The following is a 15,015-nucleotide window of genomic DNA, read 5'->3' as shown; positions in this document are numbered from 1 at the left end:
TATTCTGAACACCTTTAAAAAGCCGAAGTAATATAATACGTCATTGTTATGATCTGTCACATGACTAAAACAAACTGTGATCGTTCTCTGATTGGACTCAAGCTCAGATTGCCTGAGAAGAGGTTTCTTATGATTTTATTCACCGTGCTCTGCTTAGCATTACGACACGCTTTTTGACCGAAATCAGGTTAGGTGATCTTACGGGATCCTCAGATAAATATAAAGCTTTCTAAATTGCTATACCCCTAGATCCTGGCAATTTATGGGGTTTCTGACTAACCCGACAAACATAGAAAACATATCAAATATAGTTCTCAACCTCATTTCTGACATTTCTGCTTATGACGTTACCGAGACATAAAATCGATAAGACATTTGCCTTTTTGGCAGTGGCGGCAGTACCTGTGTAGTGCCTGATTCACAGGCATCATTTGTCGGAAATGAGGGATCAGCCTGTATATTAAACTAGTCAGCGCGCCATGATAAATTGCAATAATCAGGTCTTCGAACGCGGCCACCAGGCGGCAACTTTCGATAGTTCAATTAAATCAGAGACAGCTATACCAATTCTGGTTAGCATACATAAAAACCGCTTAAGTTTCTATCAATCATCACTATATGTAAGTACGTTAATTAACTTAATACAGAGGAAGGTTGACCGTCATTAGCTATAGAAAACATATCGCAATACAGTGTATATATGTGTATATGTGTGTGTGTGTGTGTGTGTGTGTGAAATCATTTACCCCGGGCCCGTTGCTGAGCGATATACAGGTTACCGCAACTACCTATATCCTTATATGTACATATAGGGTGTACCACTGCCTGCCAACGAACTTAGAGCCTCGTTAAGGCATTCTCTAGCCAATTGCCGTTTTTACTATTACGCTGTCCTCATGACGCGCGACTTTGGAACCGTTATGACGCGTCCGCAAAGCCCAGTACAGCCTCAACCGTGGTGGCTTCTAAGATCCCGAGTCTGAGCGCCCTTATTAAAGCGGCGGCAGCCTAAATAGGAAAACCCCACCCGCCAGGGAAAATCCGGTACACATAGATACATATTGTAGAGGGGGCTTATAAGAAATGGCGGTGTGAGCTAAGCTGAATACGTGTATTTAAGTGCTAGAAGCAAGAGATTAGAAGAATAACCAACCTTTCTCCTACCAATTACCCCTTGGCTTCCTTCTCCTACCTTCCGCTATTCAAGAACCTGCCCTGGTTTTGTCTGGTTCGCAGACAGACATTACCCGCGTCAATGACAGCGCACCCCACTACAATATATAAGATGACCTTGAGGCCATGCTGCTCGCCCACATAGGCCTGCTCTTAAAACAAGAACTCTGTTAATATACTATGTTTAGGAAAATGCCAGATAAAGGATCATTATTGTGAAGATGTTTATCTTCCTGAAGCATGGCCCTGGATCTATTTCTGGAATTAGTGTTAACTGACAGAAATCTGGCTGTATGACAACGTATGGACAAAATCAGATATATTGGAATCTCTAACTAACTAAAATGACAAAACCCGCGTTTTCAACAATCTGGGCGGACATAGATGACTAACTGTAATATGCACTTTTGTATGGTATGGATGGTACCATGTGTCACATGATATTCAGGGTATTTTACCCTGTTTCCACCATGTATTCAATCTTAGTATTCGACACACCCCCCAGCTTTTGGAGCTTGCTCCAAGAGCTGCCAATTCCTTCATTTCTGGCCTTTCTTCAAAACAGCCTCTGTTTTCTGGGATGACTAATCCCTTTTCTCGTTGATCAGTTGACTGATCTCTCTTTCTTTCAATCTCTCTTCTTGTTGATTAGATGACTGATCTCTCGTATACCGATCATCTCTCTGAAGATCGCCTGCTTCTGCTTCGGTAGTGGCTTCGTGAGGCCATCTGCCGGCATCTCTGTAGTAGGAACCCAGTCAATGTGAACTCGACCAGCGCTGACTTCCTGTCTTATCCAGCACCGATTGATATCCATATGTCGAAGCTTCGTATGCATACCCGCCCCTTCCTTTGTGAGTAGATCGACTGTCTGCTGGTTGTCACACATAATGGACAAGGGGTGATCGGGTTTGAATCCTAATGAATTCAGTACTCGGCGCCACCATTGTACGGTTTTGCCGGCTTCTGCAAGTGCGAGGAGCTTAGCTTCAGTGGTTGATGTTGTGACGGTCTTCTGTTTAGACGCTTTCCAGTTAATTGGACCGCCATATAACTTGCAGATATAACCCTCCGAGCTTTTCCTATCTTTGTTGTCTCCAAAGGAAGCATCGCTTGCGAATTTAACTGACTTCGCTGCTAGTTGTAAACTGTGGTTTGTATGGTTTTTATTATGTTTTTGTCTTTGATCTTGATCTTGATCTTTATCTCTGGTTCTATATTTAATGGCCTAGAACCTGGTTTCGTATAGATACTGAATGATTCTGTCGATGGCGTCGACATGTTTCGGACCAGGATTTGTGAGAAATTTAGCTACTTTCGACGTGGCTTTGGCGGCATCTGCTCTCGTTGTTATGGTAGAGTACTGTGCCGAACTAACCTTCTGTTGAAATTGGTGAATTTGATATGCTGAAGCCACCCCTTCGAAGGGTAGCAATGGTTTAGTGCTGCTCATTGGTGAGCCTATTTTTCTTTCTGTAACCAGGTTATACCTGGTTGCCATGCTTTCAATGTATGAATCCTGGTATAACCAGAGCTTCTTCTGTTTCCGGTCCCGAATAATGCGTATATTTAGGAACCAACTGGTATCTAGCTCTCTCAATTCCCACTGCTTTTTTATTTCTCGATCTAGATTAGCAGCCTTCTTTGTATAGACTGGATCTGGGTGGTTTGCTATAATGATATCGTCCATATAAAAGAAGACGATGATACTATCGGTAGTAAAAATGTAGGGATCTTCTGGGACTGGAGTAAGCCCTAGTTTTACTAGAACCCTTGTTGCTTCTTGTTGCCACAGTCTGGGTGACAGACGTAGGCCGTACAATGCTTTATGGAGCAGCTAGTAATAGCCTGGTTTTTTAAAGCCTGGCGGGCACTTGGTATAAACCTTAGTTTGTAATGCTGAATTCAGAAATGCAGTAACAACATCTCTCTGCACTATGTCAAGGTCGAATGCTGCCACCAATGCAAATATAGCTCTCGCAGTTTTGACGGCGAGGGTAGCAGCTCTCTTTTCTTCTGTAGATAGCCACTGTAGATCTCCTCTCACACAGATTCTAGCTTTGTATTTTTCTAGGTAGCCATTAGCATCAAATTTGTAGGTAAATACCCACTTTAATGGTAAGACCTGTGTCCCTTTTGTATTCGGCGTTGGGACAAGACTGTATGTCCCTTTCTTGTCTAGTGTCCCGACTTCGAAGCCAGCTGCCACTTTGAATTCCTTGCTATGTGGATGGGCTTCCAATTCTGTCCAGTTCTTTGGCTCTGGTGGCAATTGATCTCTATGAAGCTTGTTATTCTGGTTGAATCTTGTTCTAATGCTTGTTGTAAAAGCATAGAGTATGCCAGATGGGTCTTCTTCTTCATTGTCGTTTCCTCGGTTGTTGACATCTACTAGAGATAGATATGTTGTATAGTCGTTGTCCACCCTTGGTTTCCTGTTTCTTCTTCCACTTCCACCCCCCTAGTTTCGATCGACGGTATCACTGAGATCGGATCTGGCGACGATGAAGGCTCGTTTTGGGTATATATTGATGGAACCGGGGTCGTATTCGATGGAATCGACGGCGATGGTGATGAATTTGATGAATTCGGCGACGGTGAGGTTGTTGGCAACGGTGAGGTTGGTGGCAGAGGTGGAGAGGATGGGATATCTGCTGGAAAGCTTCCTGGCAGGCTATCTATGCTTACTTGCTCTCTGTTTATTGATCCTAACATTGACTGTGGGGTCAAAGGAAAAATAGCATCTGTTTTTGAAAAGGGCGCCAATGGCGTTATCTCCCTGGTTTCTGTATCTCCATTTTCTTCAACCAGCTCTGCCTCGCCGGCGTCATTTCTGGCATCCTCGCCTTGTTTAGTATGCTTAGTTTGTTCGTATAGTGCGATCCTCGCTACTGACATAGGCATCTTCAACCTAGTACTTAGTTCAGCCTGGGCTTCTTCCATGGTGAGCACTATAGGCCAATTGACAATCCTATTAATGAGAGTGCTGACCGCGTCTTCTTCTGTAGGGATCGGCTTGCTAGGTGAGTACCGGCGGGATTCATTAACGATAGCATCTCTAACGACGTCTATCCTTCCTATACCGGTTGCTCTTCCTTTCTGCGGGAACCATACTTTATATAGGTTCTTCGAGATATATCCTATAAGATAGCCGATCTCTGCTCTTGGTGCCATTTTATCTGACTGCACTCGCTTGATAATTCGTGAATATACTAAGCTGCCGTATATCCTGAGATTTGACAAATTGACGGTTTGAATTCCATCTGGCGCGGCATATTTCATAAGCTCTTTCTAAGGGATGATCTATTGGTTGTTCATTTTTGTCGGGGTACGGTTTAGTATATATGCCGCTGCATACATAGCTTCCGGCCACAATTTAGGTGGAAGATTGGTGTCTTGGATCCAGACCCTTGCCGTCCTAACGATTATACTTCTAGATCTCTCGGCTGGACCGTTCATTTCTGGTAAGCCGGGTGGTGAATGTTTAATGGTGCACCCTTTAGCTTGGATTATGAATTCAACTTTATTACCAGCACTTCTTTCGTTATCATAGTGGAAGACTCTAATCTCAATCTTCAGCCAGTTCTTGATCAATGCTAAGAACCGCCTAACTGCCATCTGATAGTCGTTTTTCTTGACGTGAGTGAACACAAAGTGGTATCTAATACTATCTAGGTAAAAATGCGTCAACCAGATATGTCCGTTATATGCTGGTTTCAATTGAACTAGATCGAAGTGCACCCTACCGAGTACACCATATGTCTGTCCAATTCGGCGTCGAGATATCTGTCTAGGTGCATCTGCTAACTGGCAAGCTTCACATACCTGCTTCTTAGGGTTGCTTCCAGTTATAATGATGCCCTCTGTCATCTCTGCTAATTTAGCAATACGCTCTGGTCTAATGTGACCTAGGCGTTTGTGCTATGTTTTAAAAGTAGCCTCTGTTTTTGGCTCTTGTTCCGATTTCTTAGTGGTAAAAGCCACTTCTTTTTCCGGCTCTAAAAGCTAGGGTAGGTTTTGATCTTGATAGATGCTAAATACTGGCTTTCCGCCATCGATTGTTTTAATGCAGTTATTCCTGAAATTCATCAATACCCCCCCCTTCATTATCAATCCATGGGATATCAGATTACTATGGAAATTGGGAGAATATCTGGCATTCTTAAGCTCCATCTTGATAGGTTTCCCGTTGGCTGGGCTGACTCTATAGATGACTATAGTGCTAACGCCGTCTATTTTCGTCTCTGTGTCTCCCACCCGGACGCTGCTTTGTGCATTTACGAAGGTTTGAAATAACCGACGATCATTATATATGTGCACTTGCGACCCGGTATTAACAACCCATCTTTCTTTTGCTAGCTTTATGCCGTTTTCTTGGGTGGAGAGAGCTTTGGTTTGAAGAGCTTCTTTCTGTATACTCCTGGCTGGAATAGCATCTGTTGTGAAGAAGCTGAAGTTATCGATTTCGAAGGTTGCATTTGTATGCTTTGACTTTCCTTCCTCCTGTCTTTTCTTTTTAATGAAGGCTTTCTAGGCTGGGTTTGTATTGATGACGGCGTTATACTTTTTCTTAGCACCTAGGTTTGGCTTATATGTTGAAGGACGGTCGTCTTCATAGACGTCCCAGCATCTCCATGCAGGATGCCTACCAAGATTTCTACTATATGGGCATCGTTTCTTAGATATAGGTATGTCTTCCTGCCTAGCTTCATGCTTAGCTTCTTTACCCTTTGTTGGTTTAGGCTTTGCTTCTTCATGGTTTTGCTAGGTTGAGAAAGCCGCTTTCGATATATTGTTCTTTTGTGAACTTTGCTTTGCGTGGGTGATCGACTAGTGAGCTTTATACCGAGTAATAAGCTCACTGAATTCAATCGCCCCTTTGTCTTCGAGTCTCAATATCCATGTTTCATGGAAGCCAGGTGACATAACTGATATGGCATCTAGGAATTGAGTGCTAGCATCCTTTGCTTCAGTGATGCCTACCTTCGCACAACGAGCATGAAGGGTTTCCCAGTTTAATAGCCACATATTGATATCGGTATTTCTATCTAGCCCTCGGTCTAGATTTCTCCATTGGTGGCGAAGCTTTGTAAGGTATGTTGGATCGCAGTCTGGTGAGAATCTCATCCTCAGTTTTCGGAGCAGTTCATATGCTGAATCCTGAGAGATAATGAAGGCTTGGAAACTTGGGTTGATACTATTTCGTATAGCTGTTACCACAGTGCTTAATCCTCTCTTTTTCTTCAGATATTTGTCGTCTTCGCTCTGCCAAATCATCTGCTTCGCCTTTAGGGTTTTATACCAATCTTGATTCTGTTCTTTTGCTTTCTTTTGAACTTCTTCAAGATCTGGTTGTTGAGGTTGTATTAGAGCAGCTGGCTCTTTTTCTTGTGAAGGATCACATAGCTCCCAGACGTTGAATTGATCGGCAATTCCTCTGATGTTGGCAAGCCATGGTTCCCATGTTGTTGTGTCTTGCAGGATGACGCGGGCAGAGGCCGCGGAGAGAGTATAATCTGCCATTCGTTGTCTTTTTCGTAGACAGAAATCCGGTTTTTCTTCGATTCAGGGGTTGCTTCGACGGTGGGTGGTTGAACTTTCAACTCAGCATTGACCGACGACAGCGAGGTTTATTGATCTTAACAAATATAGATCATATTATTGAACGATTCCGGGCTCATAACTGACAGAAATCTGGCTGTATGACAACGTATGGACAAAATCAGATATATTGGAATCTCTAACTAACTAAAATGACAAAACCCGCGTTTTCAACAATCTGGGCGGACATAGATGACTAACTGTAATATGCACTTTTGTATGGTATGGATGGTACCATGTGTCACATGATATTCAGGGTATTTTACCCTGTTTCCACCATGTATTCAATCTTAGTATTCGACATTAACCCCCGTATAAATGATCGACAGGTTCAACGGCCCTAATATAGTAATATTTCCGGACGATCCATCTCGTATATTTTGAGCCGAGACTCGGGCTGAGCCCCTACTTCTCTGGACATCTCGTGTTCATGGGGACAAAGAAGCACGAAGCACATGTGAGAGATGCAGGACATGTACCGGGAGCAACAGGAGGGGCAGGTTCCTAGCCCTCCTGGCCTTTCTGTATCTTGCGAAGGATAAGTACGGGACTATATTTTTGCTATCTGTGAGGTACCTCGAGATGGACCTTTCATATGTGATGTGATGTTGTGCTTGATGCTGATGGTGGAGCTGAAGTAGATTTTGAGTTTTGTCAGAGAGAATTCACGATGTATGTGCTATATATATTGCGCTATAATATTTTTAGTGCCCCAGACACTGAGAGTATAGCAAAAATCGATTGATCCTAATAGAAACCACCTAGCCAATGCAGCTTCTACGTGTACATAGTCCAATATAGAAACCTTTGGGGTATGGGATTGGTCTGCATAGATTAATCCTAATGGCAAACATCGATATTCTTGAAAGACTAACATGTTGTCATTATCCTACATCGGATAATTCATTTTCAGTTATCAACAAGAATAGCCGGCCGCTTTTGCGGCATTGTGACGTCCTTTTGGTTAGTCTCTTTGGTAGTCTTTCTTTATAAGTTGTCTTTTTTTTAGATATCTTCTTCCCCTTCCCAGGTTTTCTGGGTAGACGGCGGAGACAGGCGGAAAATGGCTTGAAAGTTGGAAACGACTTTTCTACGTATAACGTTTGATTGATGATCAGTTGCATTTCACTTCAACACGGTCCGAAAAACAAAATAAATAAATAACTAAATAACTAAAACAGAACGCTATTACCAGAGGCATGCTTGACAGTAGCAAAGTTCTTACATGCTTACAATCCCGAATTAATATCCCACTTATCCTTGATATGTTGGAGCCACTCGCCAACCGGGATGATCTCCTCGCCAACCAGGACGTTACCCTCACCAACTCTCTGGCGCTGGGCGGCATCGTATGGTGGAACATGCAGCATTTCGTGATCCTTGTCACACATCTTTTGTTCGAGGGTCCCTTCGCGTAGCTTGGTGTAACAGGGCTCGTCAAACTCCATATAGTCGCACTCTCTGCACATATAAATATTATCTGCGTACGGGAAAGAAGTACCGCAGCCATCACAAGCATCCCACAAGGGCCCCTTGCGTTGCTTCAATGTTGCCTCGGCCTCCGAGGTATCTGAACTGATCTGCGTGTCGTCATATGGAACAATCAACGACCAAGCGGCGAGGCAGTCTGCGTCCTGGCCCGCGAACATGAGATATCTCGCCAAGCCCTGATATCCCTGCCAGTCATTTGACAGATCATCGTCAGATAGAATGTCGATATTCTGTTTGATATGCGTACGCAGGGCATCTTTCGCCTTTTGTTCGTCGCCTTGAAGCGCGTGGTATCGTGCGATAAGTTCTGTTGGATAGGTTTTAGAGCGCCCCACGCTGTATGTTGGCTTGAATGTGGCCAGCTGGTCCAACTTCTCCAGGTAGGTAGCTGCAGTGTTTTCGTCCCGCATCGCCTCATGGAAGCAGACGTTCGCGAGCTTTGTACATACGAAGCCTTTGGTGACTAAGACGAACCTTTCGCTGGGGGTTTCCTCAATCTGTAGGATGTCTACCCACTGGTCAATGGCAAATTGCCTGCGCTTGACGTTCTCTGAGCTATTATTGTAGCAAAGTTGTGCAAGGTTGTGCATGAGAAGCGCTTGGCAGGCCCGATGGAATATTTCTTGGTCTGTGTCGCCCTTATCGGTCGCCTTGGCGAGCTCCTCTTTAGCAGCAACAATGGCTACTTGGTAGCTTTCAAATATAGCATCGAAGGTCTTGCTATCGGATACCAGAGTGAGGATTGCCTCGTGATACTCGTCGTTGGCGTAGTGCTGGTGGAACGTCCGCGTTCGCCTGTCTAGACCGGTTGAATCGTCTATGGAGGCCTTGAGCGAATCAAGGAATTTGAGCAGGCCCTCTGAGTTCTTCTCTTTGTGGAAGCATATCATCATCTCCAACACCACGTCGTAGTCATTGGGGTCATGCCGCAGCATTTCCTCGTATATCGCAAAAGCCTTTTCGCTATTACCCAACTTCTCGTTGTACTTTGCCATATCGCGGTCCAGTTCTACCAACCCCCAATCATCATCGCGTCTGTCGCCACGCTTGATTGTATTCTTTGCGGCCTCTATCATCTCAATCGCAACCGCGTACTCCTTCTGGCAGGAATATAAGGTCGCAAGACCCCATTGCGAGAGCCAGTTGTATTCCTGGAGCGAGCACGAGAGTTTGAAATATTGATTGGACTCTGTGTATTTTTCGTACTCTCTGAATGTGCGCGCTAGGTTGCGGGTCTCCTCATATCCTAGACTATCCAGTCCAAGCTTCTGTCGAGCCCATTCAGCGGCATCGGAAATTTGGGAAGCGTCGACAGTTTCGAGTGTCGGGTCACTGGTTGATCTTTTAATTTGGGGGTTTTTGCGGTTCTCAATCTGATGAATCAATTAGCTGCAAGTCTTCCAATGTCAGAACAGGTGTGATATGACCAAGGACATACCTTTGTGATATATCCATGAATTGCAGCAAAGCAGCTGGCAAGATCCTCGTTATCAGGACCCGATTGCAACCAAACACGGGCGGTAAATTTCGCCATGTGCTCCAGAATATCTGCATCAGGCTCGGACTTGGAACTCAAACTTTTCACCCATTTCCTTTCATCATCAGGGATGTTTTTCGTCACCGCAGAGTCTTGAAGCCACTTCAACGCAACTTCAGCATATTCGTCCCCGTAGATCCAATCATGCCGTGGCCAGTGATCAGTTGGGTTCCACCATTTTTCAATTGTCTTTTCGTCTGTGAAGAGAGTGACCAACTGCGGACCAAGAGCCACCTTGTGTTGTGGTTGCGTCAGTGAAGGGTCCGCTTGCTTAAGATGATCGGGGAAATAATAAGACGCGTAAATGAGCAGAGGTTTTAATTCTGGAGATTCCTGGTGATGAATAACTTCCAAGCACGTTGACAGGATACTTAAATGAGCAGTGTCAATGTCAACACCGACCAGGGCCGTTTTTCCTTTGAGTTTCCGCTGGAAGAACTGTTCGAATCCAAATCTGGAGAACAGCTTGGGATCACAGACCGACTCCAAGAACCGACGGACGATCCTGACTTCGACTTCGGTGATATCGCCACTAAGGTCTAGGTCTGGTGCATCTTCGGCGTTATCGGACTCATCCTTGTTCCGTAGAAACTCCTCTATTGAGTCGGAGACTAGCAACACGTTCGAGTCACTTGGGATGATTTTAGTCGTAGGATGCGGTTCTCCCATGATCCGTAGGAGGGAGGAATATTGGTCGGTTATCTTTTCCGCCAGAGGCCGAAGAGAAGATTCCCCAGCCTTCAGGAAGAGGACTCCCTCTAGGGATCTCAGAGATCGGGGCGAAGAGGAGAAGACAACCCATGTGAGGAGAATATTCAGGTCAGAGATGTCTTCTTCGCTGAGTGTCTCGTTCAGGAGTTCAATCTTTCTCGCGATGGTGTCGGATCTCTTGCCTCCCGAGCGGGATAAAATATCCCTGATCTCACCAGGCCGCTGCTTTCCGCTGATCTCATGCAGCAGGAGGCCAATGTTGACGAAGTCGCCATGGGTCTGGGTCTTCAAATTTTGTAAGATGTCGCGTCGAAGAGAAAGTACCTGATCCGACGAGCCACTCAGAATCTCCATCTTGTCCATGCGGTCAATAATGAACTTCTCTACATCATCATTGTTTTCGGATGTCACATCGATTGTCGATAGTCCTCCCCCAAGCCAACCTTTAACTTTACTCATTGTCTCATTCCGTCCAGTGATAACAATGCGGAGGTTAAATTGTGACCAGGTTTCAGAGGTAGCTAGTAATTTCTCCAAAGCCTGGACAAACTCCTTCAGTTCGCTCTTCTCTATCTGGTCAATGCCATCCAGGAGTAGGAAGAAGGTTGAGTCGCTCTTGTACGACTTGGAAAAGAGAACGTCCCAAAGATTTCCTATCTGGTTGACACCAGTTGCTTTCACAGAGCTCACATCTTTGCGGTAAACAATATCCTGGTTGGCGACCTGCCACGCGAGGACCTTGAGGGCCTGGACCAAGGATATTTGTTTTTTATCTTTGTCAAAGATATGGTAGGCAGTGGAGATGCACCTCATATCATTTTCAGACTGAGATTGTGCTTCTTGTAGGTATTTGGTGATGCTCGCAAAGAGGAACGATTTGCCATGTCCCTCGTCCCCGGAGATGCCCAAGATCGAAAACGACGAATTTTCGGGGGTCGCCCACGCCGTATACAGTGGATCGCTCCGAAGCCACTCTCCGCTCCCCTGAACTTTGTCAGCCAAGAGAAGTCGCAGAGTCTTTTGAACGACTTCGAAAGCCTCCCTAGGATTGTCGAGACTGGAATCGATACTCTCCAGCAGCTTCTTTGAGGCAGTATCTGCATCTTTCTTGTTCTCAAAGTTGAGCAGCTTATCGACTGCCGCGTTGATTTTTCTGGTGCCATCCCTGCTCTCAATAATGTTTCTCTCGCTAGTCTTCTGCGACTCGAACCCTAGTGTTGCCCGCATCTGAGACTCGCGCTCAACTAGGGTGGCTAGGTGAGCCAGCTGGTCGCTCACGCCTTCGTCGCTGCCGAGGGTAAATACCTTGAGCGCGATGAAGATCTTGTGCCCCTTGAGAACTTTGATCGACAACGCACAAATGTCGACAAAACATACTAGCTCATCATTGATAATCTTGCGGAGGGCGACGTCGACCGCATCTGCGGGCAAGCGCATATAGATCTTACAGCGCTCTAGCACGTCGGAGATGCGGCAGAATAGCTCTGCCAGGCTGCTGAAAATGCGTTTGAATTTCGCTCCAGCGTCAACTAGATAAGAAATTGCATTGAAGCAGAGATCAGCGGGCGGAAATAGCTAAGTCATGATTATTAGAAACCCCACTGTTGAAGGTACTGGTTACTCACCATGCTTGCGCCCTGGGCAGCGATCCCACCCAGAAGCATGACAAATTTCAATGTCTTGCCAATCGCATCTTTTGCAGCCCTGTATTTGTTGTTTTTCTCATCATCGTCATCTTGCTTTGCACGAATTTGATCAAGGACTTCGTCAACAGAGAATTTCGGCGCTGTAGTGAGGTCGACTGTGGTTGTCTGCGCAAAGGACGTGCACGCCTTGTCCCATGCCTCTTGCAAATTATACTCGCCCTCGTCTTGAACCGTAGCCATTGGATGATATATCGGGCTTGGATTGGTCCGAGTCAAGCACGAAATATTCGTTGCCTTTTTCCAACTTCCTGGTTCTTCTCTTTGTCAATGGGAAACTTGGGAAAGATGAGATTGTGAATGGCGTAATCTTAAATATTACATTGGGGCGGCTGAAAACTCGACCCCAGCGAAAAGCGGCCGGGGTATTCCTTGGAGAGGGGTCCGGCCTTTCCAATCCAATGGCCATTTTAGATGTGTGCGTATCTGCTGACAGCAAGAGCATACATAACCTTAAAAGTATGCGCCCGATAGGTTGTCCAGTGCCGTTGAGGTTTCCACTTTCCTGTCGATGCTAGCCCGAATTGGCTTCATGCAGGACCTATACGAGGCATCCACCAACCGTGTAAGTAATCGACCGTATGAACCCGGTCTCCACAGGGATTACCGGCTCATTTATCAAGACCAGCAGTGAGTTTCCAGGTGGAACGAACTCTCTAGGATAGATTGAACATGACTCGCTGCCATATTTAATTCGTAGCTGAACTGATGTTTGATTTTGCCTCGCGGTATGAACGGGCCATCCCGAGCGCTCTCGTATTAGACCCACCTTGCTGGAACTGAGGCCTGTTTTGTCAGGCCTACACATGAAGAAATGAATCTTCGAGCGCTCCAATGATCTGAAAATTTAAGAATATTAGGAAAAGTCCGATTGCATGTCTGGGTGGCAATGTTTTCGGACTTCGATGTTCCAATCCAAGATATGATCCAAGTCTGGACTACGTCGATTGTCCTCCAGAGAACCGCACTGGTCAGCACTGTGAAAAGGATTAACAATCCATGGGTGATTCTGCAGTTGCCTAATGTGTTCGATTCTCGAAGTCCCATCGTCAAGCCAAAGGCCATCATCGTAATGTCTGTGCCAATTGAAAAGGCGAGAGGTCGCGCTCCAGGATTGGTTATCTGCATCCTCGCACTCTTGGGATTGTCAATACAGAGCAACAAACATTCAATTAGCTGCACCTTACTTTGGAAGATTCGGATAGCTATATCCGAGCGTGTCAAGCCCATCTCTTTCATTGTCGTAGAGCGTGAAACCATCTCTGTCGACAAAACATTGCGCAATCCGAAAAACACCAGATTCAAGCTTGAATTGTTCGCTCGCTCGAATCTTTTCGCCTGAGCAGAACCCAGAAATTTGCCCATGACTTAGGCATGTGTTTGTGTTCGCTGTGAGCATAAATCTCAAGACTGATGTTTTTCTTCGCTGTAAATCCAAAAGGAGGGGCGACACTCCACGGCACCGGGGCGTCTGGTCGGCAATAGAAAGAGCATCTGGAACTCTTCCACTCGGGAAATTGGTGACTTGGTCACATAATCGGGGTGATACATCACTTGTAGAAATGTTTGCATTGTATTTGTCCAAATGGCAGAAACAAGGCAGATGGGGGGTAGTGCTTGAGGGACATGTTTAATAGTGGGGAGGCCTGGTCAATAAGTATAACAGAATACAATAAGATGCTCAACTGGGGTTTTCTCCATGAAATCGTATCGAGCAGTTTCTGATAATCCTGTTTAGCAGGTGTGAGAGCTTTTGTGATACCTAAAGATGTAGATCCAACTAAGTTGCACGGGATAGTTGGATCAAAAAATGCACTGCAGAGTAATGAATCAATGGCATTTTGGGTAGCACTTAGGTTGATCTATTTATCAATTGTTCGGAATAAGTCATGGAATGCGGCAAGGTCTTTTGTAAAGGGGTTTGGGTTCGGGGGCCGAGAAATTATTATGCGTGGAGATAATTTTGGGCTAGGTATATTCCGCGATAGAAGCAGCAAGACAGAGGCAAATCCAACCATCATTTCTCTTTCGAGACCACCTGAAACGCAGAAATCCAAGAGAATATTAAAAGCAGCCGATGAATCTGGCAATGACGGAACCCATTCGTAGCTGCTTTTGCACTATATGAGTAAAATTACATAAAAGAGAATGTGTGCTGATTTAGATACCTTTCTTTGTAACTTTTAGCGTTGCCTCGTAGCATCCACGGCGAGTATAAGCTAGCCTGTCCTCTCTTCACGCGAGCTAGCTAGTGACCTTGTGTGATGACTTCCCAGAAGTTCTCAATCATCGAATCGCAATCGCCACTTTTATGGAAAAGGGCACACTTCTTCGATATTCGCTTTGTAGACAGAGAGCAGCGGAAACCCAAGACATTGAAGACATTGGAGATAATCGATAGGCTTCCACTGTTGGCGGCAGTTGGGGTGATCTGTAGTTTGTAGATGCAAGGATGACCGTAGGACAAGCAGTTACATTTTTTCCACCTGTCAAGGCGATGTTCTCGGGAGGTTCGTGGAAGAAAGGGGGGACATTCTTCACCAGACCTAGAAATGCCTCCAAATGCATGTCTAGAGAATTAATTTCTCCATCATGCCTGGATGCTGCTTGGCTCCAGGATTCTAGACTGGCCTGGCGACATGATTGGAACTCATTCTCTGGCGGACAAATACCGTCACCAGGGTACCAATTTTCATCATCACTAGCTGGGGAATTCGGTACGGAGGTCGACTTCTCTAGGTCGTAGTCTTGAATGGGATGGCTGTGCTGGCTGTGCTAGCTGTGCTGGCTTTGGGATTC

General features: G+C 45.4%; 2 protein-coding genes across 2 annotated transcripts; one reads left to right on the top strand and one right to left on the bottom strand.

The window, feature by feature from the left end:
- Positions 1-8,003: 8,003 nt before the first annotated feature.
- On the bottom strand, positions 8,004-12,399 carry N7471_003303 (Tetratricopeptide-like helical; the record flags this gene model as incomplete). Its single annotated transcript, XM_057276023.1, has 3 exons — positions 8,004-9,638; positions 9,704-12,088; positions 12,139-12,399. The coding sequence occupies 3 exons, from the start codon at positions 12,397-12,399 to the stop codon at positions 8,004-8,006; spliced, it is 4,281 nt and encodes a 1,426-aa protein (XP_057140661.1).
- Positions 12,400-13,105: 706 nt separating this feature from the next.
- N7471_003302 (uncharacterized protein) lies at positions 13,106-13,558 on the top strand (the record flags this gene model as incomplete). Its single annotated transcript, XM_057276022.1, has 1 exon — positions 13,106-13,558. The coding sequence occupies one exon, from the start codon at positions 13,106-13,108 to the stop codon at positions 13,556-13,558; it is 453 nt and encodes a 150-aa protein (XP_057140660.1).
- Positions 13,559-15,015: the final 1,457 nt, after the last annotated feature.

Source organism: Penicillium samsonianum (genome assembly GCF_028829775.1).
Source record: "Penicillium samsonianum strain IBT 33392 chromosome Unknown utg000002l_segment0_segment0, whole genome shotgun sequence".
In the NCBI taxonomy this organism is placed as follows: domain Eukaryota; kingdom Fungi; phylum Ascomycota; class Eurotiomycetes; order Eurotiales; family Aspergillaceae; genus Penicillium; species Penicillium samsonianum.
The sequence above is the reverse complement of the archived record's forward strand: the minus strand, read 5'-3'. Positions and strand labels throughout refer to the sequence as shown.